This window comes from Nothobranchius furzeri, chromosome 2 (genome assembly GCF_043380555.1).
Source record: "Nothobranchius furzeri strain GRZ-AD chromosome 2, NfurGRZ-RIMD1, whole genome shotgun sequence".
Classification (NCBI taxonomy): domain Eukaryota; kingdom Metazoa; phylum Chordata; class Actinopteri; order Cyprinodontiformes; family Nothobranchiidae; genus Nothobranchius; species Nothobranchius furzeri.
This window is the reverse complement of record NC_091742.1, coordinates 63024929-63046599: the sequence shown is the minus strand read 5'-3', so window position 1 is coordinate 63046599 and position 21671 is coordinate 63024929. Positions and strand designations below refer to the sequence as shown.

Genomic DNA, 21671 nt, shown 5'->3' with positions numbered 1-21671 from the left:
TTTTTTCATACCTTTTAACAACGTTCTAACACAGTATAGCTATAATGTGTTAGAACGTGCTTTAACAGTCATATTGTGGAGATTAAAAAAAACATGGAAAAAATTAATAAAGTTGTTCTCTCGCATTTGTCTAAACTTCCACCAATAACACGTTTCGGACCAAAAGCAACTATTAGACCACCTCCACACTTGCCTGGGACCTCCATTCCTCACACATTCACGTATTTAGCAACAGAACACCACTGGTGTGGCAAGTTCCCCGCTCAATAACATCGAGAAGGAGAAATAGTCGGCTGCTACCACTTCAACTTTAGGACAATCTACCAGAGTCCCAAAAAGAAAAACACCATTTGAAGTCACGGCGACTGGTGTTTAGCATTCTCTCGTGTCCTCTGGCGATGTGGGTTCCGGTTCACGTGGCCTAGGGGTCATAGCCTGCGGGAGGGTTGCGTGTTCTGTGACCATGTTTGCGTTTAAAAGCTAACTTGTTTTGTAGATTTGCTACTGCAGCTTTGAGCGTGTCGATATTGCGATAATTTGATATATCCAAAAAGCTCGAGCAGTCTCCGCTCCACCGCCGTGCTTCACAGCTGGTATGAGGTGTTTCCACCAAGCATGCTGCTCATTAACCTTTATCCTTAAACCTTCCAAACATCCTGCACTTGTTCATTCCACTGCTTATTGTACTGCCTTGAACTTTGGCCTTTAACCATCTAACAGAGATCCCTGGAGTCTGAAATGAGGTTTTTCGGGGGGGTTGTTATCTCCACTGAAAAGTGCACTTCAAATTCAATTTGACTTTAAAAAACACGTCTTCTGCCCTTTGTCTTAGTGGTGCAAACTATACACAATATTGACAAATGCTAATAAGTAGTGGTTTTATTCATTTGAACATGTATTTATTACCTTCCAAAACCTAATACTATATTAGTCAGAACCTCCAGCTCAACACTCTTAACTGCTGATAAAAAATTATTAATTCAAATGCTGCTCTGTCAGACCGTAACATCATGCACTGGTGATGAAATGCTTGTTTTATCAGCGCTAAGCCTTAGACTGTTTTCCTGTAATCAGTACTCACATTCTTTATCATCTTGACCTCTCCAGCTGCTGAGCTTTAGTCAGATGACAAATATTGAATGTTTCCTTTTTGTTTGTTTGTTTTAAAGGTGTGGAACTCTGAAAAACTAAAACATTCATTCATTTTTGTTTTGAGCCAGTAATGTGCCATACACTAAACGGTTACAACAGACATGACAGCATAAGATATCAGCACCATTGGGTCTAAATTTAACCTTTTAAATCTTATTATTATTATCAGTCACTGAGTTTTTCATGCAAGCTGAACATGAAAATTGTCTCCTACACCCATCTCCTGCATTAGCTTCTGAGAGAAAATAGATTTGAAAATGCTGATAGATCTACAACACGCTGTCACTTTGCTTTCATGGACTCACCCATCTTGACTCATGATGGGGAAAGGTTGTTGTTGGTTTAGCGTTCAGGAAACAGCAGAAAACATCTCGGCTAGTAGAAGCTAACTGTTAGCATTAGCGACTCCACAACACAGAAGAACTATTTCAGGCTTGTGTTGATTGTGGAGATGAGAAACATCAATGTTGCAAGTCAGCAGTAGAAGAACCATGTTGTTGGTGTCCAATCAGAGGTGAGATGTCCAAATATCAGGAAATAAAGACTCCAAATCTGGTCGTCTGAAGCTCAACTATGATGTGGCTCACTTCTAGTTCCTGAAACAAATGTGCTTTTCGCCCCAGAGTATGACTTACAAGGCATTCATTCCTACTAGAGAACACTGCAAATGTAATGATCAAACGATTGTTCCACACCTTTAAAATCTAAGACCCCAGGAAGAGAGTACAATGAAGATTTCCTGTTTCCTCCCCATTCATCCGCTTCAAATGTTTGATAATTGCTGACCGACGCACTTAAATCTGCTTTTTAAACACATTTAATAAAGTGTTAGAGAAAAGCTCTGAAGCAGCTGTGACTGTTAAACCCTCCAATAAAAACATTCAGCAGGAACGATACGACTTTAGTTAAAAAGGCAAAAATATAATAAAGAAAGATGAAGAAAACATCCAACATGATGCAGATTTCTGAGTAAAGATAAAAAGAGGAAGGGTTGTGTCCGATCCCCAGTAAAACTCAATAAGAAGTGGTTACGAAAGCAAACCGTTTAAACTGAAAACCCACACAAATAAAAGCAAGTAGATATTCTAGAAATGTTGTGCTTAATTTAGTTTTTTATGTTGCACTTAGTGACTAAACTGCACAAGAACGAACACTGAGTTTAAAATGTTTAATATGAACTAGAAAAAAAGGGTGCAAATGCTGCTATTTAACATACCGTAATTTCCGGACAATAGAGCGCACCTCAATATAAGTCGCACCTACTAAGTTTTTAAAAACACATGGAACTGTACTTATATGAGCCGCACCGGGCTAAAAGCTACAGATATCTACCGGATATCTACTGAACTGAAAACGTAGTTTAACTGAATGTAACTGAGCTGATCAGTATCAAACAAAACAGAAAAGTTATTGATTAGTTTATTCATTGTCCTCTTGCGCACTAAAGCCATTAAAGTCCTCTTCTTCAGTGTCGGACAGCCTCAGAAGAGCTTCGTCACATACCTTTTCTGTGGCGATGTCAGTGTCGCTGTCCGTGTTGCTGTCATCATCCCCGGGTGAAGCTGGCTTGAATGAGTTCTTCCCGCTGCCGTCTCCAGCGCCGAACCATGGATTCAATCATGCCTAGCTTACGTGCGGCAGCACGGTTTCCCTCCTTTACTGCCAGATCGACGGCCTTCAACTTAAATGCGGCAACATATGAACTCATACGTGTAGTTACCATGATGGGGGGGTATGGACTTGAAAAAAATTCGTCGTCATGCCGGCTGCTTGCATGTGCTAAATTAAAATGAGCACTTTCTTCCATTTCCACTTTTGACTTCCACCTGTTTCACTTTCTGCTAAAGCGCCCCCTGGCAGGTGAAGGAAGATCTTCAGTAAAGCCGCACCTCATTATAAGCCGCATGGTTCAAAGCGTGGGGAAAAAGTAGCGGCTTATAGTCCGGAAAATACGGTAAATGTTGTAAAAATCTTTGTAGACAAACTTTTATGATATAAAAGCAGGGCGACGAGAATCTGTACCAAAAGAAATGTTAAAGCTGCTGCCAGTGGCTCATTAGGGTCACCACATTAATAACCGATGTCCCATTAAGGTCTCCATGGTAACCACCGATGACCCATTAAAGTGACAGTATGTATTTTCCCTGGCGATAGGGGGCAGTGCATACCAAATCATTGCAAGCAGGCTGTATCTTTGTGTTTGAGTAAGACCTTACCAACGGATGGCTATTAGGGTCAAAAGTCCCGGGGAGCGCAATTTTCAAACAAGTACTTTGTCAGATCGTTCAACCTCCAGCCAAATGACAAGCACATCAGACTTCCTTTCATCACTGGCAACAAATGAAGAGGCAAATGTGTGAAACATTTAGAAATGGTGAAAGTTTTGTAACCCTTTGTTACAAATCAGTAAATGCACTTTGTCCTCATGGGCTACCGTGGACGGAAACATTGCTTCTAATATGGCTAGGGGTGGGAATTGAAAACCGGTTCTTTTTGAGAACCGGCTCCCATTGTTTCAATTCCTAGGAATCGTTTGCCGGTTTTGCAAACGATTCCCCTCATCAAATCCAGCCAGCGCTAGTGACATCACCGCGCACGTTGCATAGCTTATGGAAGCAGGAAACATGGCGTGTAAGCGGCACAAAAGCTCGAAAGATTGGTTATACTTTACAAGAAAGGATGATAACAGAGTAACTTGCAATAATTGCAAAGTGGATTATTTCTTCAAGGGAGTTGCGTGACATCATCAAATGTCGGTATAAAATTTTTCTAAAAAATTACCCAACTCAAGCTGGGATTGCGTAAAAACCACCAAAGATGTCAAAACACCAGTTCAGTCATGTAAAGTCCTACTTCCTGTGACTATTTAAACTCTGAATGGTATTTCTACTGTGAAGTCTACCTGATTTACAGCGCTCCAAAAGGGGCGGGGCTCTAGGAATGTTTAAATTGAATTCTAATTGGGTCAAAACAGAGTTTAAATATTCACATCACATGTTGCCGTCACTCTTTCTTGGCTGTTACTTCATGTTGGGACACATTTAAAAACGAGCTTACCCCAAAAAGTTGACAAACACCGACTGGCAACATCTGGGTTAAATGACAAGGCAGTCACTTCTAGACTAAATTTAAGACGTGGTGTTGATATTCTAACGTTTAATTAGGACTTCAGCTTTCAAGAGACACAAACCTAATAACAGAACAAGCTGTTGTGAGACTTTTTACTGTCTGAACACAGGAGAACTTTATAGATCCTTTAAATTTCTGAAGATTTTATGAGTCTTTTAGCACAACAAGCTGTTTTATGCGGCAGCTACGGCGAGTAAATACCCCAGGCGAGGTGACGCAACAGATCCAGCTACTTCTCACACACGAAAGACTAAATAAATTTAGCACACCTAAACATCTGCTCAAGTTTCACCCGATCTTTATTGACAAAACACGCACAACTGTAGTTCAGGTACGGCTAAAAAAAAAGGGTTTCACCTTCAGACTCTGGTTTTGAATGTCAGCATTGTTGGACTAACAGATCATCAGATTATTCAGTAACCTGTCTTTGTGCACAGCAAACGCTCGTTACAGTGGCACAAGTCATAAAGTCAAAGTAGAAGTATTTTGTTTGATTTGAGCTGCATTCAGGGAGGATACTACGTCTAAGAAGAACATGTTAATTAGCTTTATTTTTAAGGTATTTGTGGAACATTTTAGTATCCTTTAATATGGGCAATTGTTGCTGTTGTGCATTAAAGATTTGTACATTTTCAAAATAAAACCTTAAAGGCTGGATATACGAGTCAATAAATACATATCTTGTGCTCTTAATTTTTGCATTTTAACCTAACGGGGGAGGTGTTTCGGGCATGTCCTGCCGGCAGGAGGCCCCCGGGTCGACCCAGGACACGTTGGAGAGGTTATATCTCCAATCTGGTCCGGGAACGCCTTGGGGTCCTGCTGGAGGAGCTGGTGGACAAGGCCGGGGAGAGGACGGTCTGGAGCTCCCTAGTTGGGATGCTGCCCCTGCGACCCAGACCCGGATAAGTGGAGGAAGACGACGACGACGGCGTTAATTTTTTATTACTTTTTATAAGTATAGTAGTTCTAAATTGTTTTGGACTGCTTCTGATGTTTTACTTTTTACAGTGGTTCTTGTTTTTATTGTCGTTTTTACTGTTTCTTTCCATATTAAATGTTTGGTCACCTTCTGGGTTGTGTAAAGCGCTATATAAATAAACATTGATTGATTGATATCAGTTTACGCTTAACATAAAATTCTATGGTTCGTTACAATTTATTTATTTTCTTTAAAAAAATTCCCTTCATGCATCCAATGAAATTTCCATTAGATATAACATTAACAGCAATGCAAATATTGACAAAATAATGTTATCAATTTACTTTGGTCTTGGTTATGTTCAAACTAGCCGTTAGCCTATCAGTTCTGAAGAATGTAAACACTGTTTCCCCAAGCTGAGGATATCTAATCTAACTAACATGGATGTTTACGCCGCAAGTCCAGCCTGGGAGGTATTCACCCTCCTTCCCTCGGGCAGCAGTTTGAGCAGCTTCACAGGCCAAAACAAGCCCGGGGAAGGGCTTTTTCTCCAGTGCTGCAAGGTTCATGACCTTTGACCCTTTTCTGTGTAATCTGAATCTGCAGTGAGATTCTTAAAAATATCCCAATGCAACTTCCTCTTTTAGGAACACAAACACACATTTGGAAATGTTTATTCATTATTATGAAAATAATGCAATAAATAAAATATTTACAACAGAAATACGATATTTACCAAAAGTCCTTTTTTAGTCTTGATGCTTATTTTGTCTTAAATGAATTATAAACTCACAGATATTTTAAATGTTATAATTAGACAAATCAGACAATTATGTAGTAAAAACATCTTTTTTCCAGATTAATTGATTTAATTGAATAAATGATGCAGTTTTATAGTCAATATTTTATAAGACATAAATACAAATATTTGTTCAATTTTTTAATGAAGTACACAGATGTTATAAAGTTTTGTGATTTTCCAAGAATACATTTTTAAATATTTATTTTTCATTACTGCAGATTAATTTATATTATGCATATGTTTATTGAATATTTAGCACTTTATTGATTTTTTTTTTTAGGTTAAAGAGGCTAAATGGGTTTAAATGAGGTGTATTTTTGTATTTTTGCAGCTTTGGCCTGCAGTGACCAAAATGAAGCGTCATACGTCATTTCCTTTAACTTAAGTATCACAGGCCAAAGGGCCGCAGCGATAACCCCAACACACCCGACAGCTATAAATTTGTTGTTTGTTTTCTGTCTCGTTTTAACGAGGATTAGAGCTGCCGGTCCGCCTGAAATAAGCAGATTACAGCGCAGGCTCCGGAGTTTTCAGACTCAGACAAACTTTCCCTGACATAACCGCAGAGTTCAAACATGAAGACACTCACCCCTCGTCTCCCCTGCAGCTTTGCTGCCCTCTTCATCCCGGCTGACTTGTGTGATTATTGAGGATGGATTGTCCATCACATCCAGGTCTGGTCCAAAGTGCTAAGGCTCGCACTCTAAAGTTAGAGATCGCTCGCCGACTCGGAGCTGCTGCATGAACTTTAACGACAAAACAAAAATGAAAGGCGCCGGAAAACACCGCGACGAGTCGGCTACAGCGCGTCCATAACAAGTCCGGTGTCTTTGTCCGCTCGGGAAGCCGCTAACTTTAGGAGTCCGAAAGTTTTCAAACATTTGTCAAGGAGTTAGCAACTTTGATTCAATATGGTGCTCAACTCCGCTCGCAGTTTCAAGATACAAACATGGAGGTTTCAAGGCTTCCCCTTTCACTTAAAGTGGCGCAGTGAGGGAACGGCCGTGAACGACACCCCGCCTCGACGTGGCTACAAATTTGACCACGGTCCCTTACGGAAGTCTGAACAAAAGTTGCTTTTAAAAGTTACTCCGCGGTAAATTTAGCCAAAGATCCTGAAGTGAAACCACAAAATGACACACGACCCGCCACATACTGTAGTATCGAGATAAATATTGCGACCAAAACAACGATTTGTCTCGTTTCATGACGACTACGTAAATGAATACGGGAACACTGCGGAGGGAACTCTCACAAAGCCGAGTGATGTTTATGTTTTCGCTTATAAACGTAGTTTGATCGAAAGTGAGTGTGTGTGGGTCACTGCTGGCGTCGCGCAACGACCGCTGCGGGTAAAAACAAACTCGACGGCAAAACTTTTTTACTTTTTTCCCTTTGAAGTGGCAGAAGTAAAGAAACGCCCAGTTTGGGCTCCTTGAAACTGTCTGACCAGGTTTTAGGGAGCGTGGTGCAAAAGTACACCATGTTCTTAATCCACTTCAACTCACTTTAACATCAACTTGGTTTGTTCAGGGAGTTCAACTAACATTTTTGTCAAGGGAAAATGTACTGTGTACTTTACAAGGTAAATATGTTTCTGCCTTATTTCACATTAAGGGCTGCACAGTGGTTAGCACTGTTACCTCGCAGCAAGGAGGTCCTGGGTTCACATCCAGGCCTGGGGTCTTTCTGCAAGGAGTTTACATGTTCTACCTGTAAGTGCGGGTTCTCTCAGGGTATACTCTGGCTTCCGCCACAGTCCAAAAACATGACTTTCAGGTTAACTGGCTTCTCTAAATTGTCCTTAGGGGTGGGTGTGTGTGTGTGTTCTTGTACATACTACATACTGAGGAACATTTTGATCAATTTCCCTACAATGTGAGGACATTTTTTAAAGTGAGGACATTTTTCTGGTCCTCACTTTTTTAGAAGCTTGCCAGAAGCTTACTATAGCAGTTAGAGCTATAGTGTGAATTTAGTTTTAGTTAAGGTTAGGGTTAGATCAGCATTGGTTAGGGTTGGGGTATGGGTTAGGCATAGTGGAATCACAAAAATAAATGGAAGTCAATGGAGGGTCCTCACCATGAAGAAAGACAGATGTGTGTGTGTGTATGTGTGTGTGTGTGTGTGTGTGTGTGTGTGTGTGTGTGTGTGTGTGTGTGTGTGTGTGTGTGTGTGTGTGTGTGTGTGTGTGTGTGTGTGTGTGTGTTACCCTGCGATGGACGTGCAACCTGTCCAGGGTGTACCCCACCAGTTTGCCCGAACCTGACAAGCCGTATGGACAATGGATGGATTTCACAATAAAAGGCCTACCTTTACTCAACCACTTTTGTTCCAACTTAGATGACAGATTTAATTTAATTTTGTGCAATGTGATTTTTTTTTCTTTACTAAACTAATTATAGGTAGAATGTGGAGCTATTTAAAAAGCTATATTATAAAAAATACCTCCACGGGGTGTTCAGAAGTGTGAAGAATGAAGGTACAGTATTTCCATTAAAAGCTATATTTGAATTTTAAAATAATCAAATATTTATTTGATGGGCATGACACTGGATTTTTGTTTACATCTACCAGCCAACAGAGGGCACCATTGCAGGTTGCCAAATACAGTAAACATTCATCTCGGCATAGCAAGTCTTGCACTGTGGAAAATGGTGGGCCCTGCAAGTTAAGCTGCGTTTGAGCCTGGAAGATGTTGATAATAGAAAGGCTACCATTAAATACTGTTGTAAAAAATGATTAGTAGAAGTGAGTCCTTACCTGGTATGATCTGTCAATGGACATGGTGCTGGCTGGTCATTTCATGTATTAGCAGCTAACCTGGTACCCCGACAGCTGGAAACCTTGTTCTATTGTTGCAACTACAACCTCCACACACTAGATGTCACTATGGTGTTCATGTTCCATATTCAACTTTTAAGTCACAAATATTACTCATTTCATTGTTGTCCCTCAAAAATCCAATTTATTGGTTTATTTTGGGTCTTACATTGGGTTTGGTCACTTTACATCAATGTTAAACAGACATTTTGTTGCTGTTTCTTTAGAGTTTTGATTACATTAGTTTTTCCTTGTGTGAAATTGAAATGTTTACTCATCTGAGCATTTGTAGCTTGTAATAAAAACATAGAAATAGTTCATTTGCAAAAACAGAAACCTCAGTTTTTATAAAAACATTTTCAAAAAGCATCTTTTTATTACTTACTTCAGGTGACATCAGTCAAAATAAAGTTTGGTGACTTCAATCTGCTTTTGCAAATTAACTCCTCATACTTATTTTTTAAAATTTTTTTTACAAGAATGGCAACAAGGCCTCAATACTTAAGTTTTTAAATAGTTTCAATAAATCCCATCCAGTCAACTGAAGACAACATGTTTGAAACATGTTACTATTCCCAAAGGTATCAATAGATTATTACATACCATCTCATGAAAGCATGTTCATCTTTTCTCACATATAAACACAGCAAATTGGTACATTTGCAAATCGTCAACCATCCAAATTCATACAAAAGGAACACTGTGAAGGGGTAATACAGAAGACACTCTCATTTTACAAAGACCCCATGTTGGTTTTTGTGTGAATCATCAAGACTTTACTTCAGAGACACAAATGTCAGATTATAATCCGAGGCACTAACTGGATGATGGTGATTAGAGCAACCAGACCAACCGATGTGTAAAACTGACAAACCACAGCAAATCTACATTACAAACTGCTTCTCTTACTTCTATTAGTCAGGCTTGATCACAGAACAAGACAAAGTCCTATCCAAAAAATCTGACTCCACATCAGTTACAAACATGTTCTTATTTCATTTATTTTCTCCCTATTAATTTCAAAAGTGAGCCAAAACGTTTGGGCACACACACACACACACACACACACACACACACACACACACACACACACACACACGCAAATAAATTAACATGAAAAAAGTAAACATTTCTCAAGGAAAATAATACAATATTTGGTGATAAATTGGGCTAAATGCAGAAGAAAATTAGCAGCTTTAAACAATAACAAATGTATCTGATTCAAACAGAAATGCACCAATATTTGCTTTGGTGGACTTGCCAATACTGAGTACTGATATGGGTGCAAATAAACGTCATTACACTTCTTAGATGTTTCTTGCTGTTAGCAAATGTAGCATCATGTAGATCTTTTTCACTTTTGTCACCATTATTCGTTTAAAATACCTCAATGGCGTAGCCTAGAGAACTTGACCAAATTCTATATATTCACATACAAAGGATGGCTTGCCAGGCTGTCAGTGGTGCCTTCGCCCTTCCTCTTTTGCTAATCGACTGCAAAATTAGCAGAAATAGTGACTTTGTTGCTATCTTTAGCCTCTCTAGTGGCTCCTTTTCAAAGTAGAAACTAAATCCAGAGACCTTTTCTTGGAATTTTGGAAATTCTGACTTAAAAGCGCACATCGTTACTCATCCCAAAGCACTCACAGGCTGCCCAATTCTCCTACAGCATCCAGGCACCATAACGCTTCACCTCGCTTCTTCTCCACCTGAAAAGGTGAACGTCATGCTGCTGGTACTGCTCTGCTGAAACATTTTTATGAACAGACATGGTATCGGAGAGATCACCGACTCTTGTGTCAGTGCTTCTAGTCGTGCATATTTATACAAACCAAATACAAATGTAGATTTTCAAAACAAATAATGTGTCAGAGAGACTGTGCAATCAGTTTCAGTTGTTTGGAGAAGTTCCTGAACTTTACAGACTTAAAGAAACACCAGTGTGGTTTGTGTTTTAGATTCCTTCTCAGAATCCGGTTATGTTAGCCCAGCAGATGTGTCCAGATCTGGTTCACAGACGTGGTTTCTAAGTGTTTTCGCCATCGTCTCACTTTAGGGCAGGAACCTGCGGTGCTGTCCCGGATGAAGGAGACTGAGGCGAGCCCTGGTAGGTGCGCAGGAGCACCTTGTGCTTGGTGGCACTCTCCGTGCGGCGGCTCTGTTGCTCCACCAGGAATTCTTTGATCCGGCTGGAGGTGAAAGTGAGAGTCTGTCTCCTGAGCTTCATCAGGTACGAGTCTTGCAGCCAGGCCTGCGTGAAGCAGTCACGCGTAGTGGGACGGGCCCTGAAAGCAAATAAATACACACAGTATTTATAAAAGAGCTTTTAATACATTTTTCTGTTTGTTTATGTCGGGTACTTTAACAATCACCAAGGGTAACTGCTCAACATCTTCTTGAGAAAGGTTGAGGCACTTTGGGAAACATTTGGGTAAAGTTTAGTTGGGTCCATCTTGGCCATCAGGATTTTAGACTCAACCTGTTGAGGGTTTTTGTCTTCAAAGGGCAGTCGGCCACTAAGCCTGGATGGAAACATAAACACCAATTTATTAACCACCATAAAATAATGCATGAGTGCTCCAGGAATGAAGTGAAACTTACATGATGTACGTAACAACTCCAACAGTCCAGATATCAGCTGGAGGACCAACAACGTCACCTTTTACCATCTCAGGAGCTTGTCAAAAAGAAACATCAAAGGTTATTGTACCCTTTTTTTCTACTAAATGTGCTGTGGTGCTCCATAAATAAGTAAATGGTGCTTTAATTTCTGGGTTTAATTCTCACCCATGTACTCCAGTGTTCCCGACACAGAGTTCTGGGGTTTCAGGTTGAGGGGGTTAAAGCTCTGGGCGCTGCCGAAGTCCACAATCTTAACGGCATTGAGGTTAGTCACCATGATGTTATCGGGCTTCAGGTCTAAGTGGAGGATGCGGTGGTTGTGGAGGTACTCGACAGCCTGAAGAATCTGAACCAAATAGCCAACCACGTCATCCTCGGAGTAGCGGAACCTGAAGTGATTTAAGAAAAGAAAGGGCACGCTTTGAGTCTTTTTAGGCCGATGCATCTCAGTGTGAAGGCACACGTCCATCCTCCTACCTGTCTGTGAGACTGTACAGCAGCTCTTTGCCTGTGCAGTACTCTGCCACCAGAACCAGGTAGCGGGGGGTGACATAGGCCTCATGCAAGGCCATGATCTTTTCATTATGAAGGGACTTAAGGATTTCATACTCCTTCAGCATGTCCTGCTTGGTGTCCAAACTATAGGGAATGATTTTTGCCATGTAGAGTTTCCCAGTTGCGTTCTCCCTGCATTCACGAATGACCCCAAAACGACCCCTGAAAAAAGGAAAAATAACAGGTTTGCTCTTCAAACAAATAAGCAGATACAACGGAACAAAAGGGCAAGTGGACCTCTTTACTTTCTTGAATAAAAATGCAGAGAAATTAAAAGTGACATATCATGTCTCACCTGGCTTTTTCATCCAAGAAAGTGTATGGCTTTTGTGGAACCCCCTGTCGTAGTGCAGTGGTTGGTGTGGTGCGCCCTGATGGAGTTCCTCTGGTGGGTGTACTCGGCCTCTCTCCCATGGGGCTCAGGCTGGAGCTCTGGAGCACTTGCGGGGAGGACAACGGAGTCGGAGCAACACGAGCTGTGGCGGTAGTCGTGGGAACATAGGTGGGCACCGAGGTCACAGAGGGTTTCATTGGGGTGGAGGGTTGAGTCACAAAAGGAGGTGGTGATACGGGTGGGGTCTGGGTCATTGGGGTCACCACGTTGACTGGACTTTGGGGTTTGGGGACATCAAATGATGGGAGGGGTTTCATTTGAGGGGCTGAAGGAAGGGTGGTGCAAGTTTTTCGAGTGTCTTCCGAAGATGATTGTATTTCTGGGGTTGGAGAAGTTGGAGGGGGTGTGGTCACGACTGTTTTGGATGCAGTTTCTGAAGGAGCTGGAGAAGAGGAGGTGGATGTGATGCTGGAGTCTGTTCGGTCATCTGGTTTGATCTGAGGGACTTTCACCAGCTCAGGAGGGGCTGGGACTGCCTTCACTACAGCAACAGGAGGGAAAGCTCCTCCAGCTGTTGGATAAATAGATAGAAAAATGATTGAAGGCATGTATAGATTGTCCAATTCCCTCTCACTCTCCATGGGTTTTGTTGCCTTGCTGTTCTTCTGTAATTAATCATTTTAAATTCCTAATTCATTAAAACTTAGACAGACTAATGACCTCCAAATTCATATTAGCTCTGTAGATTTATGATTGTTTTACTTCTACAACTTTATGTTATCATAGATGTTGAGAATCATTTTGTGGCATTCACTCTCATTTCCAATATTCTTCATTTTAATATTTTTTTCTAGTTTTCTACTCAGTATAATCTTTCTATCATCAAAAAGTTTAAAAGTAAAGGTCTCTTTATCACTCGAATGTAGTTTTGTGTTCTTGGGGTAATTTGGGGTGTTTTTGTGATTGTTGGACTTATTTAGATCACTTTTTTAGTATTTTTATTCACTTCTATTTGTCATTTAAATAGTTTTATATTTCATTTTGATACTGTGATTGAATCACATGCTATGTTTATAAGTTAGCTTTATATTCTTTAGGTGTTTTATGTTTGTGTAGTGTTTTATGGTCATTTTCAACACATTTTAAGTAGCTTTCTGGAATTTTCTCCTTTCAGAAAGTATGTATGACTTTTCAGAAGTTCGTAAAAGTGATCCTCTCATCAAGTACTGTGATATAACGGAGCTCCGTGCAATAGGAAACTGAGCGCCGACCAGAATTAACCAATAGTTAGACTACCGCTTAAATGGTTCAAATTTAAGGAAGTACCTTGGCTGATACGGAGTTGATGAACTTTTCACAGACAAGGAAGTCTTTTAAATATAAATATATGAAAACACAACATGACATGAGAATAATATGTGTAAAACAATGGGTTTTAGCTCTGTTTGTCGGCTACAGAAGCACGTTTATAAACAAGAAACACGAAGTCGCCATCTTAAAAAAACGGATCCACGGACTATTTGTGTGATATGCTTGTCAGCCACTAGATGGTGCCATCGAATAAGAGAAATACCCTGTCTCTGTTTTAACATTTCACACATTTTTCTTGTAATTTATTTGACCAGTATTGGATATTTTTTACACCTTTGGTAGTTTTTTGTTAGTTGTGTCTAATTTCAGTCATTTTTGCATCATTTAATATCACTTCTATGAGGTCATATCATTAGTTTTGGTACTTTTTGTTGCTTTGTTTTCTAATAAATAGCATCATTAACCTGTAGAGTCCAGGCTGACTGGAGCAGAGCAGCTGCTGTATGGACCTTGTCCAGCCTTGTTGACACAGGACACTCTAAACCTTATGACGCCACCTGGTGGCAGGTCAGTGACATTGTAGTAGCAGTCCACTATTCCGGTGACAACAGTCACCCAATGAGAATCACCTGCAAAAATAAAGAAAAAACAGGACAGTAAGTTTTATGAGCCAGACAAAAAAATCTAATAAAACTTTGGTGTCAGACTAAAACCTTGTATCTCCATTTTGCACAATGTTAATAATTTTGCATAAACCAACTCAATTGGTCACTTTTCTAATGAAACGTAAAAAAGTAAAGACTTTATTTATTATATAAAAAAACTTTTTTTTCCTGTATCTGAAAATGTTCATTTTCACAGATAAAGGTTTCTGGTAGACAGAACAATCTGGTCGAAGCTCAGTCCTCCAGGACGTTGTCATGGAGTAAAGCTTACTAACAGCAGGTCTTCCCAGTCCATGTACAAGATGCTCTTTACGCATTATTAAATAACTGGATTTATGTCTGGATCATCCTCATTTTTTAAATAAAATGTTTTTTTTTCTCCTCTCATACTTCTTATTTATTTCTTGAAATGGAAAACAAAATGTTTCCAAGGAAATAAAGACGTCCAGTTTCCTTTTTTTTCCCCGAATCTACTGGCATGAAAAACATGTTGCAGTTTTTAAACTGCACACTAGATGACGGTGTTAGCCGGCTCATCAGATGATCTGAGGACTAGAAGCTCCTTTTTCCTTTTGAAAAATGATCTGTCATCGTTTTTAATGTGTGCTGTTCTCATGATAAATGAAAGCAGAAGTAAAACAGTGATGCACATCACTGGTGACTGGTAAAGATCAAACAAAATGGTGGAATAGATCGAAAACCAGCTGTAAATTTAGTGTGAAGAATATCCCTCCATCGTTCTCCAAATAGAGCCTGAACGTTGACATAGCAATGGCACAAATTAAATCTGAAGACAGAGGAGTGTTTCATATCTGACTGTAAAAGTTCCTTCATTTATGTCTTGCTCACCTTCTGTTTTCCTTTCCAGAGAGTAGCTGCAAGGAGATTTGGTGTCTGCTGGCTTCCACAACACCAGAGCCGTGTTGTTGTAAGTCTGCGCTACTTCAGGGGTTCCTGGCCGCTTAGGCATCACTGGAAATGAATGCCAGTGATATGATTAATATCAATTTTAACGACAAGAGGCACAGAATGTGGCAGAAAATGCAAAGAACCCCCCAAATGACGTTAATTTCTTTTTATGCAATTGCTTTGCTGACGAGGCTGCGTTCTTCAGTTTTCAGTAGTGCTGTGTCATATCATCCACAATAATCTCAGCAAATGGCCCGTAACTGTGTAGTGCCTTTTTAGGGTTCTGCAACCCCCCCACCCCCACCCCCCCACCACCACCACCCCCAGGTGCTTCACAACAAAATCAGTCATTCACACACTGGTGATGAGCTCAAATGTATCCACAGCTGCTCTGGGGTGCACTGACGGAGGCCAGACTACTGAACACCAGCGCCACCGGCCTCTACAACCACCACCAGCAGGCAAGGTGGGTTAAGTGTCTTGCCCAAGGACACAACAGCAGTATTCTCTGTTCGGAGCGGGGACTGAACCGACAACCTATACTGTATCATGTGATCTAAGTAGTTTCATATTAGTGGTATTCATTTATATGGAATCCCAGTCCAGAGTGGCAAGGAGAAACAGATAACTGACCCCTGCTTCACACTGGAAGCATCAGTGTTGTGGAATGGTTTACTCGTGTGCTTCGCTGCACGCCAGCACACACAGGGACAATCTCAGCCAGGGACCGGCTTCTGCTTAACTCGCAAGACCACAACATCCCAAAATCCCATCCGCCTTTAAACCAAAAATGAAGGAAATCACATTTGATATCGCTGTTTGATGTCATATATGATGTTGTTCCTCTTCACCGTCAGGATTAAAGCCAAGAAAAACACACAGTTGCACTTCTGGAACAACGCTGAGAGTAAATAAGACGTGAGGTCACACGTGTAGACCTAAGCTATATTGATATGAAATCACATCGCTGCAATGGTCTTTTATTTTGAAAATCACTGAACGTTTTACATTGAAACCGCGTGATTTCCAGTCTGGCCCTATTTTAACAATGAAAATTGACGTGTCCCAGAAGCGGCTCACGGCTAAAATATAGAACCTGATCCTTACTTTAGCAGCGCGGTGTGGCAAGCTGCCTGAAAATTTCCCGTTCGCAGCCAGCTTGAATCCACCCCATAGACTATAATAGATTTCATTTTAAGCTGCTGTTCCGCGCTGCTGATGCTTCCAGTGTGCTGCAGGGGTGAGAGTACTCCCTTATTTATTACTGTTATTATAAAGTCAAGTGAAAAAGAAAGCTGGACTTTTTTTGGCCTTTTGAGGCTTCCATACATTCATGGTCCACGGTGCGATCATTGGTGCATTAAGAATTGTTGTTGATATATCGACTAGAGGTGGGAAAAATGGTCGATTCTAAGATGCATCGCCGCGCATGATTCTGCATCGATGCAGCAACGTGACATAATGAGATTTTGTCCCTATGTCTATGTTCTGGAGGCGCGAGGACAATAAAGTTTTGAGGTTTTACAATTACTTCTGGGGGCAGAGTTGCAATGACATGTGCACTGCGTTGCCCTAGCGCCAATTTAAAACAGAAATGGTGGACAGGGATACAGGGCGAACATCACCAGTAATCAAATATGTACCCGTTACATTTAAATCGGATGTCTGGGCTAATTTCGGTTTTGGGATCCTAGATGTGAAAGAATCACTTAACACAGTATTTGTTTACTATTTTTAAGTTCAGTAGTATTCTATCTTAAAGCTGCTCTACCGAAAACATGATTTCTTATATAATTTAAGTAATTATAGGCAGCACACTTTAAAAATTTTTGCTCACTATAGTGAACAGATGAATGTCGAAATAAAAAAGAAATTGAAAACTATTCTACTGCTTTTATTAAAGGGACTTTTCGGACATTTGAATTTTTATGCTTGTGATTGCCCCCTCAGGCCAAAAGCGTAACAGCAGCTTCAATAGTAGGCTTGTGCACGAGGCGCGCATGCTGTACGTGCACACTCCTTAACAAAAATAACAGCTGAGACAGTCCCGTGTGTGTGTGTGTGTGTGTGTGTGTGTGGCCCGGAGGACAGAGGACAGGAGAACGCGCAGCTAATTAATTAAATAATTTGGTTCTGTACCTTTCTCTTCAGCACAGCCGACAAAGGTTTATGATGGGTCAGTCCTCCTGCATGCTCAGATCATTCCCTTCCCTTGCTTGAAAAATTGTTCCAAAATGAAAGTTGAACCCACATCTTTTTTTATCTGTGAATTCAATGCCGTTCGAGTCTCAAATAAAAATTTGGGCATCTTACTGTAAAAAAATATACCATTAATGTAAAAAAAAACAACCCTCTAAATAAACTATGTTCACAGCCAGAATCAAACCCAGGTCTTCTGCATGACAGTCACACAAGGTGAGCTACACACCAGTAAAAATCTAAGTATCTGTAACATTTATATCCTTGATGACAGCTGAAACGTCAAACCAAAGAACAGTTCGGAGCGAAAATGGCTATTTTGTTGCTAATTTGCAGGAAATATCTAGAAGAAAGTAGCTAAGGGTCCTCAGAAATGTAGCTAGGTTCATCACTAGTAGGCGTTAGGAACAGTGACAAAGTCGCTGAGTTGGCACTACCTCACTCTCTGCTGCTAAAGCTACTGATAGCAAATGCTACGGGCTATGCCTGAGCGTGAACGCGCATGAAGCAGCCTGCTCGACCCGAGCAGCTCTCTTTCTCTGTGATTTTACAGAAAAACAGGCAATCACAATAAAAATGCCAGGGCTCATTCTACAGGACCTGGGCATTGCAGGAGAATGTATGAAGAAGAAATTTATTATTTCTGTACATGTTTTGGCTGTCAAACTTCCATAACGTCCCTTTAAGTAATGAAAAATTTTGTGTGAAGAATCATGATGCATTTCAGACTCAAATCGAATCTTTAGGTAGATAATCGGAATCGGATCGAATCGTGAGGCAGTTAGAGATGAACACCACTAATATCGACCATCTCTAACTTTTAGGCTTTAAGTCTGTAAATTCTAATAATTTACTTGTGTAAAAAATATATTCTGTACACCTCATCAAACCCAGGACACTAAATAAATCCAGATAATGGCATTAGTGCTTTTCTAAATGTATTTCTCATCACATGCTGGCACCCGGTCCAGTCAAGCAGCCAACACTTAATACAAGATGAATATTTTTACAGAATTCCTCCTCATGGATCATCGGGGGAGTGTTCTTCCAGCTGAAGCTTCAAAAAAAATACCCATCTTCATCATCATTAGAATAACTGCTGCCTTGCAGAAGCTCAGTGTTTTATTCTTAGAGTCAAAACAGGCCTGGCTGCTGCAGTTAATTTCAATTATCATTAAACACAACTGGGAGAGAAAAAAACCCATCATCTATACTTGTTAGATGATTGATATGAGAAAAGCTGAAAATCCATTAAATTAATCCACTGTAACACTAATTGGATGACATTAATATTCAAATCATTCAGAACGATTTAAATTCAATCGTTCAAAACGTGACAGCAGAAAAATCGTTGCATGAAATGTAGATGAGCAGTCCGTTTGGAATAAATCGCAGATCATTGCATAAAATGAAACACTCACAGGCAAGGCAGAGTGTGCAGGAGGTGGTGATAGTGGCAATGGGGTTGGTTGCTACACATTCATAAACTCCAGCGTCCCTATGGCTGGATTTCTGTATGGTAAGGAGCTGTCTTCCATCGGTGTGGGAGACCAGCTTGAGCCGGTCTTCTGTCACCTCCAGTGGTTTCCGATCTGCAACATTTCAAAATGCCGGTGAGCGTTTGAAGGTTTTATGAATGGGTCATTGTTGGGATTGAGGTTACCTTTCATCCATGTGATTTGGGGGTGTGGACTGGCTGCTGGGAGGCAGCTCAGGGTCACAGATTCTCCCTCCAACAAGATGTGGTCTTTTAGCTTTATGTGGAACACTGGAGCAAAATCTGAGGCAGAGCGGATGAAGCCTTGACCCTTTGTTGAACCTTCTTCCTTGGGTATAGTTGAGGGTAAATCCGACCGCAAAGGAGTTTTGTCCCTCTTGGCCCTGGTCAAGCCCCATTTGTCCCACCGTGATCGCCTGTCGCTCTCTGAGGCCCGATCAGACTGGATGCTGGATGTGGACTCAATGGATTCTTTGGAAGCTCTAGCACTGGTTTGTTTTGCGAGCTGGTTCTCAGGGATACCCATTTGTTTGAGTTCACGTCCCTCAGAATGGGAACGACGGTGCCGAGGAAAGGGAGGGGTACTTATAACCTCTTCATCTACTGTTCTGTCTTTAGACTGACTGCGCACTTTGGAAACTTTGCTCTCAAATCGTTGACGCATCACCAGAACAGGAGATTCTAAGACCTTTTTGAGATCCTTTAGGTCTTTGTGACTCCCCCCACCTTCTTTGGCTTTCCTCTCCTCTGACTGACTCCTTATTTTGGCTGAGATGCCTGCCACTTTAGACTCAAACTTGCGCCTCATGGAAGAAACTGATGATTCCGCTGCCTTCTCTTGCTCGAGTTCATCCACTTGCCTCCGTGTCTTGGAACTACTCAGATCTGTTGTATCCAGAGACTTACTCCGACCAACGGCCCAGGAAACCCTCTTATTTATGGCAGCTTCTTGAACATTCTGTTGCTTTCCCCCATTTGGTTTCTCACCTTTCTTCTCGGTGGATGTTGATTTCTTCGCTTGCAAAGACAGCCTCCCAATCAGACCAAGGCCCGCTTCTCGATCCACTTCTCTTAAATCTTGAACGGATTTGGATTTTTCCGATAGTACTCTGGGTACCATTTCCAGAGGCGCCCCCCTCGGTCCTGGCCTGTAAATTTCTTCACCACCTTCAACCTCTTTACGGCTCAATATGGGTGATTTCTCATCTGATATGTTCCTGGTCAGTTTGCGGAGGCCACGGGTCAAAGACGACTCCCGCTTCTTAAACCTGGCTTCAAAGACTTCCTCTGAATCGATGTCTTTGATGTCTGTTCTGAGCACTGGATGACGGGGGACGGTAGGAAGATTGGAGCTAGATGAAAGGGAAACGGAAGCAGGAGCTTGGTCACTAGTTGCTATTTTGGCAAACACAGCTGGATGCTCGGGCGATGCAGATGTACCGGTAGACTTTGTGCCATTCTCTTTCTCACCCTTGCCATGGTTCTTCTCTTCATCTTCCACTATAACAGGTTTGGATTCAGATTCTGCTCTACCTCTCTTTTCTAGTTGAGATTTGGTCCTTTGGTCTGTTCCCTCTACATTGTCATTTTTCACATTGTTCTGGTGTATGTGTTGGTCCAGTTTTGGTTCTGTTGGGAATACAAAGGAAGTTTCCTCTCTCTGTGAGGAAGATAAGGACTCTAATGTTGTTTGTTCCATCAGCGCAGACATTGAAGTCGCCTCTTGAAGTGCCTTCCCTTCTATGTTTGCACTGCAGGCAGATGGGATCTCCAAGGGGGCTCCAAATCTACGGTGCAAGGGCATGGGCTCAGAATCTCCCTGAGTGAAGGAGACAGTTTTGCGGAAAATGTTGGTCTTTGGTGTGTCCTCTCCTGAACTCTCGGATGACGCTGCTCGGGCGAGCATTGATGGCCCTGCTCTAGATCTTCTCAAATTTCGATCAAGGGATCTAGTTTGGCTCTCGTCATCCATGCCAAGCGTTTCAAACAAAGGTCCCCGCAGCCCGCTCATCTTTTTATCAATATTTCCCCCTCTTAGCAGTCGCTGCCTCATCAGCTCCAGTTTGAGGGCATATTCCTCCTGACTTAACTTTGTAGCCCCAGGGCTTGAGCTGCGGTTTGGCAGCTCCATAGAAACAGCCTTTTTCAGACTCTTGCTACTTGTCTCCAAGTCCTCATTTGCATTTTCCTTTTCTGTGTATACTTGGAGAAGCAGTGCCGAATCAGCAGAGCTGCCTCTCCTCATGGTAGCCCGTCTTGGTCTTGTCTGTGATTCGTTGGACTCAACACTTGATCCTTTTTTAAGAGCATCTCGTTCATATTTGCCTAATGTCTCCTCATTTGGAGTTTTATCTGATTCGCTTGTATTAGCCCCTCTTTCATCACCCATGAGGTCCCTTTCCTTCCTACTATTAGGGAGATCAACTTCATCCACTGGGATCTCATTAAGGGAGATCCTGGAACCAGAGAAGACCATGGACAGGGGCATGGGAACAAAGGGAAGCTCATCCGCATCTACGTCTGAGTCAGAGGACGACGAGGGTGCCGGGGAGCCTTCTTTCAAATGCCGGGCCACGGCAATGGAAACATGGGTGGATGAGTCACTCAGAAGCTCTGGGATGGACCTCATTACCATTTTGGATTTGTAGCTGATGAGAGAGCGCTGAAAAAATAAAATCAGAGGGTAGCAATGAGAGGGGATTTGTTTTATGCAGTTTATTAGCCATCTAAGTCACCGCTTTGAATCTCTA

General features: G+C 41.5%; 2 protein-coding genes across 11 annotated transcripts in view; both read right to left on the bottom strand.

Moving 5' to 3' along the window:
* The window catches only part of LOC107377208 (carboxy-terminal domain RNA polymerase II polypeptide A small phosphatase 1), a 37118-nt gene extending 30227 nt beyond the window's left edge, over positions 1-6891 (bottom strand). For both annotated transcript variants that reach the window (XM_015946677.3, XM_070547256.1), the window contains exon 1: positions 6595-6891. In XM_015946677.3, coding sequence (XP_015802163.1) covers positions 6595-6670 — 76 coding nt within the window. In that variant the 5' untranslated portion in view covers positions 6671-6891. The remainder of the gene's footprint in view (positions 1-6594) is intronic.
* Positions 6892-10642: 3751 nt separating this feature from the next.
* The window catches only part of spega (striated muscle enriched protein kinase a), a 75122-nt gene continuing 64093 nt past the window's right edge, over positions 10643-21671 (bottom strand). For all 9 annotated transcript variants that reach the window (XM_054747614.2, XM_054747615.2, XM_070547236.1 and 6 more), the window contains 10 exons: positions 19087-21583; positions 18845-19015; positions 15165-15287; positions 14115-14279; positions 12301-12910; positions 11928-12167; positions 11616-11839; positions 11430-11505; positions 11201-11350; positions 10643-11113 (listed from right to left, as the gene is read on the bottom strand). In XM_054747614.2, coding sequence (XP_054603589.2) covers positions 10876-11113; positions 11201-11350; positions 11430-11505; positions 11616-11839; positions 11928-12167; positions 12301-12910; positions 14115-14279; positions 15165-15287; positions 18845-19015; positions 19087-21583 — 4494 coding nt within the window. In that variant the 3' untranslated portion in view covers positions 10643-10875. The remainder of the gene's footprint in view (positions 11114-11200; positions 11351-11429; positions 11506-11615; positions 11840-11927; positions 12168-12300; positions 12911-14114; positions 14280-15164; positions 15288-18844; positions 19016-19086; positions 21584-21671) is intronic.